General features: G+C 32.6%; 4 protein-coding genes and 1 long non-coding RNA gene across 5 annotated transcripts in view; 4 read left to right on the top strand and 1 right to left on the bottom strand.

Annotated features, from left to right (window-relative positions):
- The first annotated feature begins 2098 nt into the window (after positions 1–2098).
- Positions 2099–5387, top strand: LOC119189372 (glutamate-rich WD repeat-containing protein 1-like). The gene is made up of 7 exons (XM_037438786.1): positions 2099–2528; positions 2648–2807; positions 2924–3142; positions 3311–3447; positions 3523–3677; positions 4040–4257; positions 4643–5387. The coding sequence occupies exons 1-7, from the start codon at positions 2221–2223 to the stop codon at positions 4778–4780; spliced, it is 1335 nt and encodes a 444-aa protein (XP_037294683.1). The 5' UTR covers positions 2099–2220; the 3' UTR covers positions 4781–5387.
- LOC115444417 (mismatch repair endonuclease PMS2) lies at positions 4792–8872 on the bottom strand. Its single transcript, XM_030170193.2, is given in 10 exon segments — positions 4792–4934; positions 5530–5679; positions 5758–5956; positions 6029–7046; positions 7049–7638; positions 7717–7918; positions 7992–8060; positions 8063–8134; positions 8210–8369; positions 8645–8872. Coding segments are annotated over 10 exon segments (2625 nt in total). The 5' UTR covers positions 8732–8872; the 3' UTR covers positions 4792–4856.
- A 283-nt stretch (positions 8873–9155) lies between these two features.
- On the top strand, positions 9156–13996 carry LOC115444414 (WW domain-binding protein 2). The gene is made up of 7 exons (XM_030170190.2): positions 9156–9381; positions 10290–10464; positions 11264–11423; positions 11845–11975; positions 12710–12923; positions 13201–13283; positions 13810–13996. The coding sequence occupies exons 1-7, from the start codon at positions 9326–9328 to the stop codon at positions 13855–13857; spliced, it is 867 nt and encodes a 288-aa protein (XP_030026050.2). The 5' UTR covers positions 9156–9325; the 3' UTR covers positions 13858–13996.
- Positions 13997–15495: 1499 nt separating this feature from the next.
- On the top strand, positions 15496–18919 carry LOC115444415. Its single transcript, XR_003938726.2, has 3 exons — positions 15496–15575; positions 16044–16111; positions 18539–18919. It is a non-coding gene; the product is annotated as an uncharacterized LOC115444415 (long non-coding RNA).
- Positions 18920–20908: 1989 nt separating this feature from the next.
- LOC115444413 overlaps positions 20909–22856 on the top strand; it is a 37149-nt gene continuing 35201 nt past the window's right edge. The window contains exon 1 of the mRNA XM_037438780.1: positions 20909–21346. The gene's annotated coding sequence lies outside the window, so the exon portion shown is untranslated. The remainder of the gene's footprint in view (positions 21347–22856) is intronic.

The following is a 22856-nucleotide window of genomic DNA, read 5'->3' as shown; positions in this document are numbered from 1 at the left end:
ATATATTATAAATGTAATTTTCGGGTTTAACTCTATCTACTTGTAACATTCTTACTTCCAATACGTCAATTGCTTCTTTTAATCTTTTAAGTTTTACATATTGCTTTATTATGTCGGCATACTGTTTAATGGTCAACTTTTGAGATTTGAGAGGTACATTTTCTAAAAAATCACTTTCCTTTTCATCTCCCTCATCTTGTGGAATATTTTTGTGATTAGAGAAACGGGATAGAGTGCCAAACGTATCGGGATCTTCTAGAAACACCAAATTTTCTTCAGTTTTAAACTCTTTGGGTTTTAATGTTTTTATGTTCGTAGGAATAGTTACAGTAGTTGACAGTGAATTATGCCGAATAGCGTTTATGGATCCGATAGTTCGTAATAATTTTACGCATCGAAAAGCCATTTCTATTGAGGTATAATACTTTTAGAGATTATTTTCTATATAAATTAACTATAACAACCACTCCAAACCACTCATTGTGTTCAAAACAAATGATCCCTAACCTCAATTTTTTTGACGAAATTAAAAACCAGGGGTAGACACTTAGAACATTTTGTGTAATGATGTTTAGGTCAGAGTTTTCTAAGAATGATTGTATATCTTATATGCATTACATAGAGTTTAATTTTGGTTGACAAAACATTAGGTTACATCTAGTACCAACAAAATAATCTAGAAAGTATGTTATAGCGGCGATAGCCTAGTTGGGTGTGGAACGTACTGCCAAGATGAATGTCCGCAGGTTTAAATCCCAAGGGCACACACCTCTAACTTTTCTAAAATCGTGTGTATTCTTTGTGAATTTATCGTTCGCTTTAACGATGAAGTAAACATCGTTAGGAAACCTGCACATCTGAGAAGTTCTCTATAGGAATTTCGAAGGTGTGTGAAGTCTACCAACTCGCACTGGGCCAGCGTGGTGGACTAAGGCCTAATCCCTCTCAGTAGTAGAGGAGGCCCGTGCTCAGCAGTGGGCAAGTATATATTATAGGGCTGATATTATTATATGTTGGCTATGATAGCTGACGATTTGTTATTGTTGATCTTTATTTGCCAATTCTTTTATAATTTCAATTTTGTTCAATAACTTGAATTTTCTGCAAAATTCGTTGGGTTGAGCCAGCTCCTCCGTTTCGTGTACTTATATCGTGAATTTGTGTCGTGTGTGTTTACGAAATAGTGACTCTTATTATTCCAAGATTTGACTCCAATTGTGTTTACATTTGTGTATTTTTCTTCATTTTGTGTGCTATATTGTAGAAAAGAATTAATAAAAAAGTAACTTGCCTTTTTTATTAATTCTTTTCTCCAATTTGCCTTTGCAATGATTGTAATCATAGTAATTGTTAATTAGACGGAAAAAGATCATGTCTGTAAGATGCCATACTGTTCAATTTATAAATTTACAACAGAAATTTGCACTGTAATTAGTTTTTTTAAAAAAAAACCTAACGACTATATACAGTTAATACATAAGAAATTCGCGTTATAAGACTATTGCGTATTTTAAATAATAATTTGTTATTAATAAAGAGAATTATTTAAATTTATGGTCAGCAATTTTTATCGATATAAAATTATGGATCAAATTTATAGTAAAGAAGAGCGGATTTTTAGTAAGGCAGCCTTGCGTCATATTTTATGCGTAACGTTGGTATAAAATCTTATTTTAACTGAGCTGATGTATTATTCTAACGTAGTATATTATTATTATTATTTTTTTAAATCTTTATTTAAGGAGTTTGGTCGTTATTTCATATATATTATTTACTCTAAGTTGAAACCATAAGCTTCGTTCTGTAGGGAACAGGCTGAAGTATCGGCTAAACCCAGAGACCATACTGCCAAGTCTTACGCAATATGAAACTGTTAAGAAATATAAACCACGCCATCCGTAGGTAAAGCATCTAGATAGGTAGACGGATGTTACATATTGATTTAAATGCAAAGAATATAGTACTCTCTAACGAATGCTTATCAATGAAATTTCCCATTACAATATTTTTGAATACGAATTACATTGTAATTTGACATTAATTTTACCAAGACACGGATTGCGCGTGTTATGATATACTTAATTGTACTTAATTCTGTAGATTATCTGTGCCTGTGGCATTAATTTGACATATTCCTGAGTATTTGCAATTCCTATTCTTCACACAAGTCATAACCTAAAACCACGTCGTGTTTCATTAATTTCTCAATAAACCAATAGTATGTCTAACGAGATTGATGAACAGATGGAAGCTAGTTCTTCTGAGAGCGAAGATGAAGAAATGCAAGAAGATGAAGAGGGTACAGAAGACGACCGCCCAAAGACTTACCTTCCCGGTCAACCACTCAAAGAGGATGAGCAGTTAGTGTGTGACCAATCTGCATATATAATGCTACACCAGGCTCAAACAGGAGCACCATGCCTTAGCTTCGATATTATACCGGATAATCTTGGCAACGACAGAAGTGAATTTCCCATGACAGCATATGTAGTTGCCGGAACGCAGGCTTCCAGTGCCCATTTAAATAAGTAAGTAAGTTTCGTAAATTTTGTCCTTTATTCAATAAATAAACCAAATTTTATACGAATAAATAAACTTATATTTGAATGGTGCAGAAACCTTTATACTCATCAATATTTTTTATCAGTTTATTGGTAATCAAAATGACCAATTTACATCCGACATCGAAGGCTGAAGATGATGATGAATCAGATGAGAGTGATGATGAGGATGACGAGGATGAGGAGAGAAAACCGCAGATGACATTCTCATTTATCAAACACCAGGGCTGTGTTAACAGAATAAGAGTAAGTATCTATTTTAAAAATAATATAAGATAGCTTTAGTGTACTATAATAATATTGATGAGAAACTTTAAATATCAGAACTCAGGATAGTATTGTAAATTTAATTTATTTTACAGACAACACATTTCAAGAATTCTGTACTAGCAGCTAGTTGGTCTGAGCTAGGAAGAGTTGATATTTGGAATGTGACTCAACAACTGCAAGCTGTGGATGACCCAGCACTTTTAGAGAGATACAATTTGGATACTGTTGCCAATCCTGTAAAACCACTGTATTCTTTTGATGGCCACCAACAGGAGGGCTTTGGTCTAGCTTGGTGTCCAACAGAGCCAGGAGTAAGTAAAGCTTGAGTCTGTCTTTTACATACAATGCTCACTGAGGTAGCAAGCCAAGCATTGAATAAACAATCTTCAAGAATGTAGTCAACACATAATTAATATATTTCTAAAATATATGTGTAAATTGTAATATTATTCTTGTATTGTAAGTAAATTGTCTATCAGGTTTTAGCAACTGGTGACTGTCGAAAAGACATTCACATTTGGAAACCAAATCAAGCAGGTACATGGGATGTGGATCAGCGTCCCTTAGTAGGGCACACCAGTTCTGTTGAAGACATACAGTGGTCTCCAAATGAAAGGTAATTAAAGTTTAAATATTAGTTATATTTCTTTAAATCATATATTGTTGTTATAATATTACTTTTTACCTATAGAAATGTATTAGCAACATGTTCTGTGGACAAAACAATAAGGATATGGGATACCAGAGCAGCACCACACAAAGCATGCATGCTGACGGCTGAAAATGCACATCAAAGTGACATAAATGTGATATCATGGAATGGAAAGGAACCATTTATTGCTAGTGGTGAGTTCCAGTGTACAGTTTGGTTATTAAATATCTTTTATTGAAACAATCAATATATTCACAATAAACTAGAGTTTATTGTGAATATATTGATTGTTTAATAAAAGATACTTTCTAGAGAAAGTATTAAGTATTTTTTGGTACCAGGCTTCAAAAGTCAATTTGTACTTTGGTTTTAGGAAAATATTGTTGTATGTGAGTGATAAACTTAACAAATAGTCTATAACAAACAAATAAATAAAATAAAATAAGAAACAAATAAAAACAAGACAAATAGACTTTTATCTTTTTAAATTCTCCACTCCTATTTTATAACATTGTGTAAAAGTGTTTTAAATATTGTTCATAATGATAAATTTAAGGTGGAGATGATGGCTTCCTGCATATATGGGATTTGAGACAATTTACAAGTGGGTCACCAGTGGGTACATTTAAACACCACACAGCACCTGTAACATCAGTTGAATGGCACTGGACTGAGCCAAGTGTGTTAGCGTCAGCTGGTGAGGACAACCAAGTTGCTTTGTGGGATTTGGCTGTTGAACGAGATGATGATGAAGTTGTTGATGAAGAATTGAAGGTATTTATGTTTTGTAATTGAAACTCCATTACACTTTTTTAAATTTTGTCAGGGTATGATTTTAAATTTGGTCATAATGTTTAGAGCAAAATTATAGGATAGCATATAAAATTCCACTAGTTTACGCACAGTTGACTATCTAAGGCGGTAATTATTTTTGAGAAATTTATTTTCATAATTTACTTACGTTAGCTTAGTTGCCGAAAATAAGAATGTTATTTTCCGCAACCAGCTTATGAAGATTCAAAATTGTCAAATGTAAGAGATTGTAATTTATTTTTATGTGTACTGATATTGTACAGTAGTAACATTTGGATTTAGTAGGTAATTTCCGGAATTATTAAGAATTAAGAAAATATTTTAACTTATACTTATTTTTTTCCAGAACCTACCACCCCAATTGTTATTTATACACCAGGGACAAACAGACATAAAAGAATTGCATTGGCACAAGCAAATACCAGGCGTCATTGTGACAACAGCCCATACAGGATTTAATATATTCAAAACTATTAGTGTATGAAATAAAAAAAATATTGTAAAAGTATTTTATTTCCATGATTCAAAATTTAACATCTTAAAAGGTAATCTTATAAAAATTAATCACAGTTGTCTTTAGTATGTATCATGGCCAAATTAATTAAATGTCTTATTGTTGGTCTGCCATGTGGACAATTCTGTAATGAATAAGAATTCTTTATAAAGTACTTGTTATACTTTAATCTTTAAATGCAATACTGTCAGCTTAACATCTATTATAAAAAAATCAAAGCTTATCAAAATTATTATAATTAATTTTCACTGGCATATTGCTACCAAATTGCTACATACTTAACATTGGAAATAATTTAGATATTTTGCTAGAACAAAATGTTAAGGCTGCTCTAGAAAGAACCCACTGCACCACACAACCATTGCGTTTGGTTGTGTGGTGCAGTGTAATAAGTAATATTTGGATTACAATAATCAAACAACACTTTTGGCAATGATGGTTATCAATATTTATCTAGTTACCCTCATATCATGTATGTTGCACAGGATGGTTCAAAAGCTTATGATTTATGTAAAAATCAATTTATGTATGTGCTGCTAAACTATGAGGTGAATATATTATAATTGCATTAAACCTAGCTGTCCTTTTTTTTAATGAATCATTTGGACTTGCATCCAGTAATCTGATTGCGCATTTTATCCACGGCTACAATATGCATGTCTATATATAAGATTATACAGTTGATTACTTGCTTGTGTTCAGCCCATTTAAATACTCACCCAAGGCTTATCTATTTCTGCCATATGGTCTACAAGTACACGCATGTCTGATTTTTTCAAAGCTGTTCCAATCATAACTGATTTACGACATGCTCTTGAAGCAAACATAGCCCTCACCCTACTTGGTCTACAATATTCAGATGGGGATTCCTGTAATGTTTGTTATTAATTAAAAAAGATTCCATGAAAATTATTACTACACATGCACAATTTTCATTGATAAAGTACCCGTAACATAAAAAGAAGCTCTTCTATATCATCTTTGCTAAAGATCCAATTTTTCGACATAGGCAAAGTCAATAGTTTCACTCTTTTTGTTGGTGGGGCATCTTCATTTATTTCGAATGCAAATCCATTCTTCTTGAACACATCTATGTTGTCCATCAGTATTTGTTCATTAACTCCAGTAAGCTCCAGCTGTTGTGGTCTGTAACATAATAATGATAAACTATTTTGTACTAGAGTTCAAAATTTTACAAATCAACCTTGAATTACTTACATAACTAACTTCTGGCTAGTGAGTTCAGTGGTTTTCTGCAATGTTTCAAAATTATATATTTCGTCAGTAGCATGTTGATCTATTATGAAAAGATCTTCATCTAATCTTGTAATGATGAAGCCTAGGTTAAATTGTCCCACAATTTTCATTTGCTTGAATGATTCTTTTGATATTTCCTTTGTTAGCTCTTCTTCACATTTCTTATTGAACACTGGATTGATTGTACTCTTGAATTTGACTTTTGTTGGCATCATTTTGACTTTATGGGCCATGTTTATTTTACTCAAAGTTTTTACATGCTCTAGAGATGTTTTTAGAATTACTGATTTTCTATTGCCCTTTCCTAAATCTTCTTGATCTGTCACAACCTTGGTTTTTTTAGGTTTTGGATCTCTTTCTATATTTTCTTTAACATTTGCAGATTTTGATTTACAATATATTGTATGAGATTTTTCTAATACAATATCTGAAACTTTTCTTATTTGTGTGTTAGGAACAGTGTGAGTATATCCTAAATACAATATGTTTTCATTGGCATTTTCTGTAACATAATCAGTTTCTTTTGATGTATTTCTTGATTTAGTTGTTTCTTCCTCAGTTTCAATGCAATCTGAAGGAACAGGTGAACATTTAGCAGTGGGTATTTGTTCATATTCATCATTTCGAAAAGATTCTGTTTTCATATTATCGGGATGTTTACTAGCATTTTCGTCTTTTAAATTCATAGAAAAGTCTTCAACAAGATGATCATCTTTGATGGTTTCTTTTTTTATTGTTTTTGACGATATAAAGTCGAGCATTGATGTGGACTTCCTTTTTAGTTCACTTCTAGATTCTGATTTGTCTGCACTTTTAGTTTCACCAACTGATATGGACTTGTTACCAAATTGTGACAAAAATGAATTAAATATTCTTGGTTGATCCATATCTGGTTTAACATCATTTGCTTTATATGAATTAAGTGAAGGATCCACTTTTAATGTCCTTGGTACACTTTCAAACAGTTTAAGCAATGAATTTTAAGAACATCTAATATAATTTTCTCTTTGGTGAGGAACACTTTTCTTTTATCAGGTGTTACATTAACATCAACTGATGTTCTGTCTATGTTGACATTTAAAAATACAAAAGGATACTGATTAGGATTGAATTGTCTATATATTTCATTAATCAACTTTGCTACTTTTGTTGGTTCACAAGGTCTACTGTTTACATAAAAGAATTGCCTATCAGCACTTGACCTACCACTACCATGTTCACAAGTTGATATAAAACCTGTAAATTCAACAGGTTTTACAACATTTTTATAGCCTTGTGAGTTAGCTATATCTTTACTTTTGGCATCAGCTTCATTTTCATTAGAGTCTTCTGATAAATCAATTTCAACATCCTCAATTTGAATACTATTTTCAATGCTTTCTTTTTCTTGTGATAAACCCTTGAATATGTTATCCTTTATATTCAACACATATTCAGGATTTATTTCTAGTATTGTTTGTAATTGTTTTAAGCCAAATATACAAGCAATGTTGTCTTTGTATGACATTGATCCTTGTGTTGCTACTACCATGGTTTTCGACTGAGAGCTGGTATGGTTACTGCAGGTTATCCTGAAATTATTGTTGTATGACAGATTCAGCAATTCATATAATACAAAATAAATATTCTATAATAATCAAATAACTTACTTAACACCCACAGAAATCAAACAGTATGCATATAATAGTTGTGTCATTTTATTAAATTCCCTCTTTACATTCTTGTGAAATTCTTTTTGCCTCACTGGCAAGGAATGGAAAAGATTGGTTAAGCTGACTGTGGTTCCAATTTGCCTTGAACATAAGGTCTTTTTATTTATGTTGCCCTTGTGATCATATTCTATTTTAGTAGCTGAAAATATTTTACTCATCAGTATTTTATCAAATTAAAAACTTGTGACAAGTTTAATTTAAAAATAACATACCATAATCAGCACTGCTATGTCTTGTTGTTACAGTGAGATTTGCCAATTCACACAAGGAACTCAATGCTTCCCTCTAAATCCAAAACTTGTTACACCAAGTAAATCAGAATAATCACTCAATTTGGATGTGTGGTATTTTAAAGCTGTAAAATTTAAATAGGAATGGCATTGAAACAATTCAGTAATTTGCATCATTACTTAAAAAAATATGTTCTTACTTAATGCTGCAAAATTATCTTCAGTGATTCCTGAACCATTGTCATTCACTTCAATTAAGTCTATGCCATAATTTTTAAATCTGATATCAATGTTAGTTGCTCCAGCATCTAATGAGTTCTCTACTAACTCCTTTACAGCTACTGCCAAGCTCAGTACCACCTATACAGAAATGAGATACTAGATTTTTAGATCTAATTCTTATATTAACTATAAGGTAAAATAGGATGTTGGTCAAAGGAAATAATACTTCATAGAGATTTCTACATACAGAAACTAACTTCAGTGTATTTAAGTAAAACAAAAAAAAATCTACACAGCGCCGAAATCAAGACGAATGATAAATTGGTTTATCTGGCAGGTAATGATTTACGGCTATATTTAGTTTCTTCTCACATTTGTGGCCTATTCAGTCTTTATTTTTGTTCGGAATATACCTGTCCCGAGCATATTTTGTGCACGGTATCCTTATTTATTGGTTTAATATTATTTAAGTTATCCAAATATGAAGATTCACTGATCATTATGCTAGTAATTAGTACTCTCCGTTTTGTAAGTAAAGTTTTATCAAATAATTAATATGAAACATCGTTTGAAAGTGAAAACCCGGTCCAATTTTTGAGAAATGTCATAATATGGAATTTGTTGTCAAATTAAGTGTTGCTAGACTAATGGCGGTCTAATTCGACCCAACCGTGTAAAAACGCGAACCGCGAAGGGGAAAATAACAGAAGGATCTACAATTTATTTTTCTAAAACGGTATGTGGTGTGGTCCAAGTCTCCAATAATCCTGAAATGATTCGAGGACCAAAGAAATCCCCAATTTTCCATTTATCGATGTAAAAGGTGATGTAGTATGTGGTGGTGGTGAAATATGTAGAATTTTTTCCACAAATAAGTAGTTTTTCCTTATCTAACGAAATTTCCAAATTTTATAGAATGGCAACATTGAAACTTTGGCGACAGCTGTCAAACTCAATAGTGATAGCGATTACCAAGAGAAACTAATCAAAGTGAATAAATATTCATATAATTATTTGCTACGGTGACCAAAAGTGGCAACAGTGTATGTGTTCGGGTTCTATGAGCTTTATGTTTAGTATTCTTTTTTAATACCATGTCGCTAAACACTGCTCATGCTGATCACGGTGTGTTAATACACGCAGGAGAATGGTGAGTCATCAATTTGTTTGTCTGATAACAATATAATATTTTGCACAATAGAATGTTCTACATCGCTGCAATTATTACTCGTATATAGATGTTTCTTCTGATCAAAATTTATATACCAAGATTGCTCGGGTGTCTTAGTTAAAAAATCAATTACTGTTTTAGGGTTGAAATAGTTTTTTTAAATCCCATTTATTACGTAGTTCTCAGAGTCTAAAAATTATGGGTTATATATGGGTCTGGGCGGAAAATAACTTTAATTTTGGGAAATAACCTAAATTTAGACATTCTAAAATATAACAAAGCTGCTAATACCACATTTAGCAGAAGCAAACATAATCTATTTCAATCTCACGCGGCCAATTAAAAGTGGCAAATTTGCAAAATGGAAATCTTTTAGACAACTTTATGTAGTTATTCCCCATTTATTAATGAGTATACCTAGCTTTCAGCTGTTAGTCATATACATAAATAATTCCAGGGAGGGAACATAATTGTCTGGTTGATTCTAATAGTTCAGCACAAGTAACTAGGTACTGCTTTAAATAAGTATAGCCAGGGGAAGCTGCTGATCTGCGTCCCCTGCCTCCTTTAAATATGATATATAAAATAAAAATTGTAAAAAAACATATTAAAATGTAATGTTAATAATACAATTGTATCAAATAATATATGCAATGTTAACCCTCAAAGCCCTATCTGGTTGCTGGCAACTACTTATAGACTACTATGGCTGTGTGCAATGAGATGATATTTCTAACCAATGTAGTTAACCTGTGGGTGTCTAATAATAGAGGGGTGTCTATTATAGTTATAATATATAACATAGGGTCTGTCAGAATAGTTACTTAAAACATATAATATTTTTACCATATTTTTCATCCCATATTATTATGTAATATTGTTTTCAGCATTATATTATTTTCGGATAATGTGACAGTGGAGTTTTATGGAAATGAGACACCAGAGTTCAAGGGGGCTAAACAAGGCCGCATGTACCTTACCACCCACAGAATGATCTATAATTCAAAAAATCTCTCTGATCCAATGAGGTCGTTCAGTTTCCCATTCATTGCCCTGCAGGATGTAAGTAACCTTTTTAGCATGTATATGAATATTGAGTACATATAATTAAATAAAAAGAATGTCAGTGCTTTTGTGTTTTATGATATAAGTATACTCTGATATTCTTCATAATTTGAGGGAAATATTTTTGTATATGTATATGCAATTATCTTTTCTCTTGTTTTTTTCCTAAAATAGCACAAGCCATCAAATAACTTGTTTAGAAAGACCTTTGAAAAAATTTTAATTAAAAAAATATATCTGTGTGAGTGCTGAAACCAGTTACATTACCTGTTTTCTTGTATCACCCACAATTCTCCCAAAATAAGACAGTTGTAGTAATTATATAATTATACAATATATGGAAATTATGGTATTCAAACAACAATTTTAATGGTTAAAGAGATCAGGTAAATAGATTTTCAGATTCTTATAAATGTTTTTTCTGTAGTTAAGGACTTAGCTTTTACCTAAACTCTGGAATCTCTCACAAAATCATTTGGTTAAAATCCAATCAACTAAAGTAAAGTTTTGATAGATGTTTTCCTTCTATTTTTTGAGCTATATATAGAAACTCTGAATATCTGTTTTAAAAAAAAATACATTTGAATGATTATTTTCAGAATCTGCACACTGAAATAAAATGTTATGTAATCTAGTATACCAACACATGGAAATTTTTGTTTTTGAATATGAATTTAAAACAATATGGGGAAGGTTAAAATAGCAGAATCAAGTACATCAACATTTTTGAAGAAATTATTGGGGGTTTCCATTAAATGGTACTTATTATTTTCTTATTGCCAATTCATTTTTATAGGTTACAGTGGAACAACCAATGTTTTCTGCAAATTACATTAAAGGCAAAGTTCGAGCACAGCCAAATGGCAATTTCATTGGTGAAGTTAAATTCAAGTTGACCTTTAAGTCTGGTGGTGCCATTGAATATGGACAGGCTATGTTGAAAGCTGCACATTTGGGTAAGTACACCACATAATATCAATAGGTAAATAGTATATTTGTTCTAAATTATAGAAAATCCTGTTTGTTGTGAGCAACAGAATCATATTATAATAGTGTGTGTATGTTGAATCATATAAAACAATATTCTTGCAGTTACCAAACATCAATTGTGTGTAATTCATAATATAAAAATTCCTAGATTTGTTATCAGGTAAAGTGAGTGTGTAAGTTGTCGCCTGTGACATTGTCTACTGATTCAATGATATCTCATTGTGTACAAAATAAAATGAATGAATATAACTGGTTGGAGCTTGTAGGATACCGTTTTATTCATTTTTCGACTGGATTCGACAATCGTATTGTATACATTGTAAAAATGTTGTAAAAAAAACTCATTATGATAGTTTATTTATATTAAATAATTTTATATCTTTTCAGCCTCTCGTCACATGGCTCCCGACGCTCCCCCGCCACCTTACTCGCCACCAACTGGCCCGTGGCATGCCGCGCCACCGCCAGCGTATGCCCCACCCCCGCAAGGATATTATGGTTGGGTGCCACCGTATTCCGTGAGTACCTATAATGAATAATAATTTATTTTTATACATACAAGTATAAAAATTCCTATTGGTGCATAGGTAATTGGTAGAAGACAATACTGGGTGGATCACCCAATTGTAATTTAATTTAAGACATCAATTAATACCAGATGTAACATGCCATTATTCTGGTATTAGAATTCAAATATATTAGGAGTTTAGGCTTTTTTATCCTACAGAACTAAGACATTAAGTAAGATTATCTTACTACATTTGCACAATATAGTCTAGATATTCTTCATAGAGATAAGATATACGTAAACACTGCGTCGCCATGTCATTTCGCATTACATGTGCGTCAATAGTACCTAATGTGAAATTTAACAATATTACTCATATAACACAATTGGATAATTTCCTGATGTGGAAGTATATGAATACCGTAAATATAACGTAGGTACTATTAGGTGCAAGGACATTTTCTTTTCTGAGATGTTCATGGGCATGTCGCTTGATAAAACTGTTGATGTTTATGGTATATGACTTGTTTTTTTTAAAGGAGGATTAAAAAGGGTGCCAGTAGTAGGTAGGCAGCAGCTTGGCTGCGCCCTGGCATTGCATAAGTCTATTGGTGGGTGGCGTTTACAATCAGGCGGATCGTGTGCTCGTTTGCCTAAAAGAAAATTAAAAAAAAAAATTAAAGGCACATTAAAGGCAATTTAATATACGCAAAGTATCTCAGTATATTCATTCATTCATTGCAGGCTTTCCCCGACCAGCCACCACCAAACTCGGTGTTTGTCTCCAATAGCCCACCACCATATCCTGGCGTAATGGGTACAGCCTACACTGCTGGACCAGGCTTTTCTGGAATGGGTGGAGCCGCAGGGCCTGGTGCCGCTGCAAGCAGTCCCACTGCACCCCCTGGCTATCCTGGCGGATTCGCTCCTCATGCGCCCACCGGAATATCTGCTGCAGGTTCGAAGATTATTATATTTTTTAAAAAGCACAAATATCGTAATATATTTTTTGTAAATTATTATTTTTTAATATGGAATAAATTTTTCTTGTATTAATAATAATAGATATTGTATACGATATTATGTAATTTAGTAGAACTTTAAACTTTCAGCGTATTATCTTATATAGCGCCATTATTTATTTAGATTCTCAATTTCTAGTTAAGTATACATTGATAAACTATATTTAGCGTAACAGATTGTAGAGGTTGCAGTAGATTTAATTACATTTACAGACGCGAAAGCAGCTGAGGCCGCCCAAAGTGCTTACTATGATCCAAATAGACCACAGACGGCCTATGTTCCTCCGCCTTACAATGTAAGTATTAATAATTAAGATTCGATTATTTTTATTTCTATGATAAGAAATGGAAGTCAATATAATTTTACGGATTTTTATACAAAAAACCTTCCTTTCAAGTTCCGTTAGCGCGGCGCTTTGGCGCTTTAACATTGGGTTGGCGCAGCTTATAGCAATCGACAGAGAGTAGAAACTACGACTAATTTTCTCCTTGTAAATAAAGTAACATTAACATCATTTTTTTCTTGCGTCATACCATAGTTTAAATCATTTACTTCAGTGAATTACAATGTTTAAACCAATAGCAAAACAAGTTTTAACGAAGTATCTTTAGTATACAGTATTTTCAGAACATTAGCGATTGTGCGCACCGTATTCGGTCTACTCTTTTACTTCTTGTAGTAGGTAAGGTTGCTTTGTATGACGTGTCACGATAACAGGTTAGCACGCGCGCAACACGTGCGGCTTGCGTATTGCGCAAATACGCGCTTTCGTAGCGCATTTGGATACACTCATAGACACTGAATAACATATTCCATTCCAGGACCAGCCACCGACCTATCAAGAATCAACATCGAAGAAAGAAAACTAATGCACTGTCCCCATTATCACATGACACCATCAGGTGTTGCACATCAATAATAAAAACATAAATTTTAGCATTTAAACATTACTATTTTGTTTCTGTAGTTGTGTCTATAGTTTTTCACATTCCTTTATCATAAAAAAAATATTGATCAGACGTATGACAATATTAATTTTGTACTGCATCCATTACCAAAAATTTGTATAAAAATTTAATATTATCTTATTACACGAGTTTAAAACGAGGGTCGCGCTGCTGGCTGTCCCACGGTACATACCTAAACAAATTATATATTTTATAGTCGCTTGAATTTAGTACCTTCAAAAATTTCTAGGAGGTATAAGTATTACGAGTAGCTACTATATTTTCATATGTTTTAATAATTTAGGACCTTAAATGTGATATATTTTGCTTATCGCTCTATTTTTTCGACACGTTAATTTATTCACTAAATATATATTATGTAAAATTATAAGTATAAGAGCTGCATTATATATTTTTATGTGGCATTGTAAATGTTATTCGATTATACTTAATGTTAAAATAAAAAGCTTAGCTTATATTCAAATGTAGTTTTATTTGAGGAAGAACATACGGCTTGCGCTGTGCGCACACGACCGTGTATATTTTACATATCTGGTCATTTAGCGGGATTCAACCACCCAGTTCCTTAACGTATAGGCAATGATTATAGTAATAAAATGAATTTATCCTGGCAAACAGCATTTCTGGTTGCCCCCTGTTGCAAAAAGCTCGGTGTAAAAGGCAGGTGTGGAGGATTCTTACGCGTTAAAAGCCCTTTATTCGTAAGAACCTATGAAGTTTCAAGGTTAACTACGTTCAAATGATGGAGTTTAACGTACTTATTGGCTCAGAAAATGAACGCACATATTTTGTGATACATCGACCTCTTTTTAGAGCAGAGATGCGCAAAAAGCTCCTGCGCCAGGGGAATCAAGGATTCGTAGGATGTTGGCACATAAGTATTAAAAGTTTATATTTGATGTATTTACTTAAATATTTGTAATATTTTTATTTTATGTTTGTATTTAATATGCATATAAATTTATTATTTATTGCCTCTTTACTTTTATGTATGTTTATTTGAACCGTTAAGTATCAAGTTACCTTGATGCATCTACCCTCCTTATTTATCTTTATATCATCCTAAAGTGACTGGGAGTAGAGGCGGCTTTAGAGGGAGGCGAACCAGGGAACCGCCCGGGGCTTCGCGCTTATAGGGGCCTCGCGCGATGCCTTGGAGGACCTTTTTTGACGATTTTACCGACGAAAGCCGAGGAACTTTTTTTTTGTTCTGACCGGGCCTCTTGTCGTTTTTTTTAGATTTCGCCCGAGGCCTTGCGTCGGTTAAGGCCGCCCCTGAATGGGTGAGAATGCCTTTGGCATTAGATCTATGCCGATATATATGTGTATATAAAGTGAAAATAAATAAATATTTTTATGCAGCTTCGAGAATTTAATGTAATTATCGAAAGATTGAGGTTGCAAAATGGTCTATCCAAAAAGTCTGAAATTGTATTGTACAACTGTCCATGTAAAGAAATCAGAAAGAAGATTATGAAACTTCAAAATTAAAAATTGAAGATCAAAAACGTGCAGTGTCAGACTTAAAATCAATAAAAACAGATTTTTAATGTAACTCAAAATGAAGCAATAGATTATTTAGAAATTCAGAACCCCCGTGTTATCTTTATATATTATGGGTAAGTTTTTGAATAGCAGAAAAGTATGGAATGTAATGTAGACATATATAGGTATATTGACAGCTTTGTACAAAGAAGCCAGCCTCGTTGAATTATCGTCTGCCACCCATTATTATAATTTTAGAATACGTTCGAGTATGTCCCATACAAAAGTTCAATTGCAAACATAGTTGATGATATTCTTAATTATCCGAAGCAAAAATGTGTCTTACATTTTTAATGGTCAATAAACAAGGTTTGCGAAACAGGCATTGAACTTTTGTACAAAGTTGTGGATGTACATGAATAGGTGCATAACAAAAGCCAATAATAACTATTACCTACATTAATGCAACAAGTGCAGCAAGCAGGCCAGTTATTTATTAAAAAATTTAGGTACTTAATTAAAACTTAAATTATTTTTTCGGCTTTTGTTTCCACCTTCTTCAAAGATTAATTTAAAAAGAATATTTTTTCTTTTAACTTTAGTGTAAAATTTTGAAGCCGGCCGAGGGACTGGGTAACTCCCGAAGTACATTATAACATGAACAAGTATTGTGAGTATCACTTGCATGTTATATTATTATAATTGTGATTTTAATAATGCGGGATTTAAGATTATATTATGGTGATTAATACATATTTTCGTGCTCTTTGTATAGTGTTGATTGTGTTATAATATAGGTAAGTTATTTGTATTAATATTACTAATATAAATTGAGTGGCAGAAATAAAAGTTTAATGAAGCTGGCTTCTACTATATTTTTTATATTTTTAAATTACTTTCACTTTATTATTATTTTCAGAGTAAACTTGGCAGCGATGGCACCTATGTCCCATCCCCCGTGTACTCCTTCAGCATCATGCCAACCGATACGATGTCACCCTACACCGCCGCCTTGTAAAAATCCAGAAAAATGTTTAAAAAAAACAATTTCGAAGGGCATAAAGCCCTGCCGGAGTGCTGTTTCAATCATGTCTACAAGATCAAAGGCAAAATGTAGCAGTTGTGGCAAATTCAAAGGCGCCGCAAACCCTCGAAATGTGTCCAAAGTAGAAAAATTTTTGAAACAAAAATCGAAGGAAGCAAAAATGAGAAAAAAAGACAGATTAACCGGAAGCCACAGTTACTTGAAGTATACACGAGACAAGGGCTCAACCAGGGCAACATCAGAGTGTTGTGCGGGCAAAGGTCATAGAGGTCGTCTTAAAAAGAAACGCTGTGAAATATTGTAACTCAATAATGTAACTAATTTCTGGATTATTAAGCTATATACTTACTGCAAATATTGCTGAATTATAAAGTATGTGTATTATTTTTTTCTCTTTATATTTTTTATTATATGATGTGACCCTTTATTGCAATTCATACATTCGATCTTGGTGATTTTTTTTATTAAACGTGGCACACGTCCTGCAAGGTAAACAAATAACAATTATTATATCGAGGCTGGTTTTTTTTAAATAGATAGATATTGCTTTATTTATATAAAAAAATACATTATATAGGTAATAGATTATTATTTTTTTATATGTTTTTAGTTAAATGGCTCCCTCTATTCATCCACCCTGCACACCGATAGCAGCTTGCTTAGAACATGGACGGCACAGATGTCACCCCACTGGGCCGCCCTGTCCGAATCCTGAAAGATGCCTAAAACGCAGTCACGCTAGAAGAGTAAAACCGTGTTCAAGTGCCGTATCAATCATGGCAACACGCTCTAGAGCTAAAGTTACTGATGGCAATAAAATTGTTCCAAAATCTACCAGCTCTAGAAGCTTAGGTGCTGTGGAAAGATTCCTTCGTGAAAAGCGGAAACAAGAAAGATTAAAAGAGATTGACGCTGAAACGGGAACCAATTATTATGAACGGTACATGCGAAAAAGAGGAAGGATAAGAACTGAGCGACAAAACAGGGGCAGAGGTCCGGGGGGAAGGCTTGAGAAAAGACATTACTGTGTTATTTTATAAGTGAGATGGCGTGGTTAAACACCATTTACTCAATAGTAACACGTTAACGAAAAATGTCTAGATTTAGAGTGAAAGTTTGCTCTAAGAATTTTATTAATCGTTTATTGTGTTTAAATATCCAATGATGTTTGCTTATACGTTACTTTATTGTTCAGTTTGGTCATAAAATAAATAACGCACTAGTTTAATTAAGTTGATACTTTTCTTATAAATATATGGTAATTATTTGTTGAATCTCAGGACCACACTAAGTTTATCCTAAAAAAACATAAAATGTGATAATTAGTACCTACGTAATATATTAACAACATTTCTAAAATGAGGGTTGACCTTTAGTAGATAATGGCTGATGATATGCGTAACTACATATTATACAGGTCAATGTTTTCATGTAAGTGCCTAATATTGGAGCATTAATAATTGACACTTGATTATGTAGTATATACATACGTAATTTTCAATTTACTACACACAATAGGAAATAAACATTGACTTTAAATGAAAAATGAAAATCGCACAAAATTAAAAGAAAATCTTTAATTTAAAATTCATCCATCACGAAATGAAATTCTATTTGATTTCAGGATTGGTCTACATATCTAGCAAATGCGCTAAGTTCTTAATACGTACTAAAGGCTTAAAGTAAGGTCTTAGAATAATTTCCGAATAACAGTTAAATTCAGTTTTCGTTTGGTTTTATGTTTACAAAAGCTTTTAGTCCAACTTCGGGAAAAACAGAGTGTAAAAGTAAATCGGGATTTAGAAATGGTAGAGAACTGCTGGCTTACTATACTTACTTAGATATATCAAAAAACCAAGGTGAAATGACAACTTGCTGTTTTAAGAAAAGTTAATAAGAATTTTGAGCGCCCAAACATTTATTCTCCTCTTCCTTGTCTAATTTCCAAGCTTTGCCTGTAGTACTAATACCTATTTCATCTACAACTCTTCTTGTGCATGCCATAAAAAAATATTTGTTGCCTAATAATATAAATTTTTAAAATGTTTTCAGCTGTTTACTCTACTAAAAGCATAAAGCCATGTGTATCGGCGCCGACATGCAGTGTACATCGGCACAGACCGAGACCAGCGCCCTGTCCAGAACCTGATAAATGTTACAAAAAATGCATCAAGCGCAAAAGCAAGTGCCCTAGTGCTATGGACACCGTCACACGGGCGGGTTCTCCATGCGAATGCGCTAGAGTTCAATCCAAAGATTCTAGAGTCAGTAACAAAGTCACTAACAAAACCCACAAGAAGAGAATTCGAAAGGCATACAAGCAACGGTCGCTTGAATCTCGTTGGCGCCGGCAACGCAAGTGTTGTGTTATTTTATAATCTTCGTATTACTTAAAAAAATTTACCAATCATTAAAAACTGACACAACTATAGATATGGCTTCATCATTTGTTTTCTTATTTTTTGCAGCGCCTATGTAATGCTACATTTACGCGCGTGATGAGGCTTCAACAAGCACCAAGCCTTTACAAACGCTTGGATGCCATTTACACGGTCTGCGCGTGTGTTAGTGTCTTCTGAACAGGCAAACTGTGCAGAAAAACATGACATAAATGGACGCGGAAGTTGAGTTTGGACACTAACACACGAACGTGTAAATACGTCGCAAACGGTTTTGATCTGTGTCATAAAACGACGGTATCCCAGATCGGCGACAAGTCCGCTCAAGCCAAGCCAAACACCCTGTTCACACGCTTGTGTTAGTGGACGCTTGTCGCGACTTGCCAAGCGTGTAAACGTAGCATTATAAGATAACTACCTACCATAGTTTAATGCATTATTATTAACTCCATGCTATTTACTTACCGTTACTATAAACAAAAAGTAATCAGAAAAAAATTAACCAAATCTGACAAAATGTGAAGTGTGACAACACCTCTGCTCATCCGTAAAAAGGGAAAAGGCGTAATCCTATATGTGAACCTGTAGTTTATATTTATGCTCGCTGACTTTTATTACTTACAAGAAAGATTATCACGTAGGGGGAGTCGCAAGAAAAATCTAGTAAGTATCTTAAGTAAAAATTGAAACGGATTTTAACCTTATAGAATGATGGTCAAATAACAATAAGTTCTATATTATGTGGTAATATCGCGTACCCAGTGCACACAAAAGCCATATTAGTTATATTCGCAAGAAAGTACATTCTAAATGCCCATTATATTTTTTGACAATAATTTATTATTACACAAAGGCTTCGCTTCCAAAAGCTGTAGAAGAAGAATCACGTAAAAATAATGTTTTATTTGCTTCTAAGGCCGGGCTTATACCTACCTTTCTCAGATTCTGAATTCAGAAATGTAACGCAAAATTTGAAAAATGGATACAGCGCCTCAAAGCTAGACTGTATTGGAGTTTAAAATGTCCATAGTTATATAAGTAATTTTAAGAGCTAAATTATTTAAAATATTAATTTAATCACCTTTCAATTCTCTCTGTGTAAGCGACAATATTTGTATAGTTAATAACCCTTAGGAAAGATCGGATACAGGATATGTAAGTTCTCACTTCGTTCTAATAACGCTTCTAAAGCAAATACGATAAGGTTCACAAAATAAAGTAGATGTCCCGATCAGTGTTAAGAGCGAGATCGACCTTCTTGATTTGACTGCACACAACACTGTTCTTGATTGAAGCATCAGCTGCTGTAGCATGTATATAAAGCTGGCCAAAAAGATACTGAGTCGGCGCCTATGTAGCTTAAACTAAAAAATAACCATATTCCTATGGTATTCTTCTGTTATACGATATTACCCCTTATACGATCATACCCGAATGTACCTTATATGATAAAAAAAATGTTTTCGACCTATTTTGTTGTTTTTGTCATGTTATGTCTGGTATAATCTCTCATCTATATTTTATTTATTTATAATAAGTGAGAATTTCGTAAGGAAAACGTTTCTCAATTACTGAATTGTTGAACATAAAATAGCTTTTATTATAACAAGTTTGATAAATAAAGTCTCGGTATCAGTAAATATTATGTGAGAAAAATAATATATTTAAGACTCCTCTCAACTCATCGAAAAACCGTCCGAACATAAGCGAATGTATCACGGAATTTTCCATTGCATAAAGCTGCCTAAGCACAATTTTTTCCCATACGTCGCGTCGGTGGTGTAATATAATTTCTAAGTTGGTATTACTGTATACTTGCCCGCAATTGGATTTCACTTCCTTGGCCCGCAATAATTAATATTATTGGCTAACTCGAATTGTGCTGGATATAGAAATACAAACGCTTTTTATCTACCATAGCTTTGATTCACATACAAAATATATATTTTTTTGGGAGTAAAGGACTTTTACCGAGCCTTGCAAAGATTTTTTTAGCATCACTAGTAGTAGTATTTCGTGTATTTCATTCTAGTAACACTGTTACTCCGGGTCGTGGGCTAAGACGGGAGAGATCAAAGTGGTTTTATTTTATTTATGAATGAAATTATGTACAATACATGAAATTTTATATTTTTTAATAGAATTACTGATTTTCATGTACCTAAACGAACAATCGAAGTTGTTTTCATAAAGAGAAAGATTCTTCAATCTCACCATTGTAGCCGCTTGGCCCGGGTTATTGACGTTTATTTTATGTATCTACATAGAAATTTAGCTTCTGAAAGCTGTTTGTGTACGCTATTTGTGGGCGTGTAGTGTAAGTAGGTGCATAATAGTAAAATATTATTGAATATTGTGAAAAGTGAAATTGTGATAAATCACACGGAAATGTGTTACAAATTGGCATTGATGTGGCAAACCGGATTGCACCAAGTTGGAGAAAACGTGATTATTTTATAAGGTCAGTATATTTTTGTTATTCCTGTTATATATTCGTCTTATGAAATAGAAACTTGTTCAATGAAACGTCCAGTCTTCATGTAGATGTACACTTTATATTATAATTAAGAATCCTTTAAGAAGAATATTATTATCGCTATTGAAGCGGCCTTCGATTTTGTCATGCCCAATAGCTTTAACTACCGAAACGAGGCGCTTTTACCTGACATTTTTCTATAATTATAGATTATTATACCTACAATTTTATTACGATCAAGTAGCGTAAGATTTGCTTCTCATCGATTATTGGATATTGCATTTATTTAAATGTTTCAAATAGTAATTATAGTTTAAATAATGTGGAGTTTTATGACTTCGTAAATAAATTACGAGTTTGCATTTATGTACTTAAAATATTAAACAATGAGACAAAACAAAACTTGGCACTAACAACAATTGGAGTTCACAAATAACACTTACCTCCCTGTAGTTATTCAAAATAGCTCACATTTATAAATTAGGACAACAAATGGTCCAATTGGTGCTTAGAGATTTATATATAACTCAACATTGATCTCAATATAGTGTTTTCTCTCCCCTTGTTCTGGTGTGTTGTAGTATTTGTGGAAGTAATTTATTTGGTTATAATCAATATCTAAGTTTGAGGGTATTCAATCAATGCCTAAAATGCAAATTTAATATTTATTTTAATTATTCAAAACACATATATGCATTATCATTTGTAAACATATTTGCTTGTGTTGCATGGTAGAAAATGTTTATGATATCCTAATTTACAAGAGTTTATTACTAATATATTTTCAAAATTATTATGTATTCTACACAATTATCAGTAAGTGTTGCAGTAGGCAAAATAAAACAATAATTTTAATACCTTGAAATTCTTCTAAATGTATGATAAATCTCATGTATAAATAAGTTAAAAAATAAGCCAGTGAGATAAATCTAATAGGTGGACTTGTAGAATGGTTATAATAAATATATAAAATGATTAACTCTGTTATGGTTTTCTGATAATACTTTTCCTTACTTTAAAAGATTAATCTAGTTGTCATATTCAACCATAATAAAATTATGTACCAGTGTAATTATGTTTAACATTTTCTATGTTAAAAATATTAATAAGAAATTATGAAAGGATTTTAAATAATAACATTTTATTTCAAAATAAAATATAAAGATTATTTCCTTGTTATCTATTTATACACTGTGGTGCTTTTATTTTGTCATGGTACATCATGTTGTTCTATACTTATCTAAATAAGTTTTGTTTATGCAGCAATAACAATTCCTGTGTACTCCATAACTATTTAACATATATGTGTGTATATTCCAATGATGCTGAAGATATCTTATTGTTATTCTATTAGAGATAATTTTAAACTTAGCCAACACCTAAATTATAGCCCATCAGAGAATCTTATTGTTACGGCATTGAAAGTATGTGGTACATTTAAAATTATAACTTAAAGTATTGAGTTAACAAAAAGAAAGCTCGAACCTTGGCAAAA

Source organism: Manduca sexta, chromosome 15 (assembly GCF_014839805.1).
Source record: "Manduca sexta isolate Smith_Timp_Sample1 chromosome 15, JHU_Msex_v1.0, whole genome shotgun sequence".
Taxonomy (NCBI): Eukaryota; Metazoa; Arthropoda; class Insecta; order Lepidoptera; family Sphingidae; genus Manduca; species Manduca sexta.
This window is presented reverse-complemented; position numbering and strand designations above follow the sequence as displayed.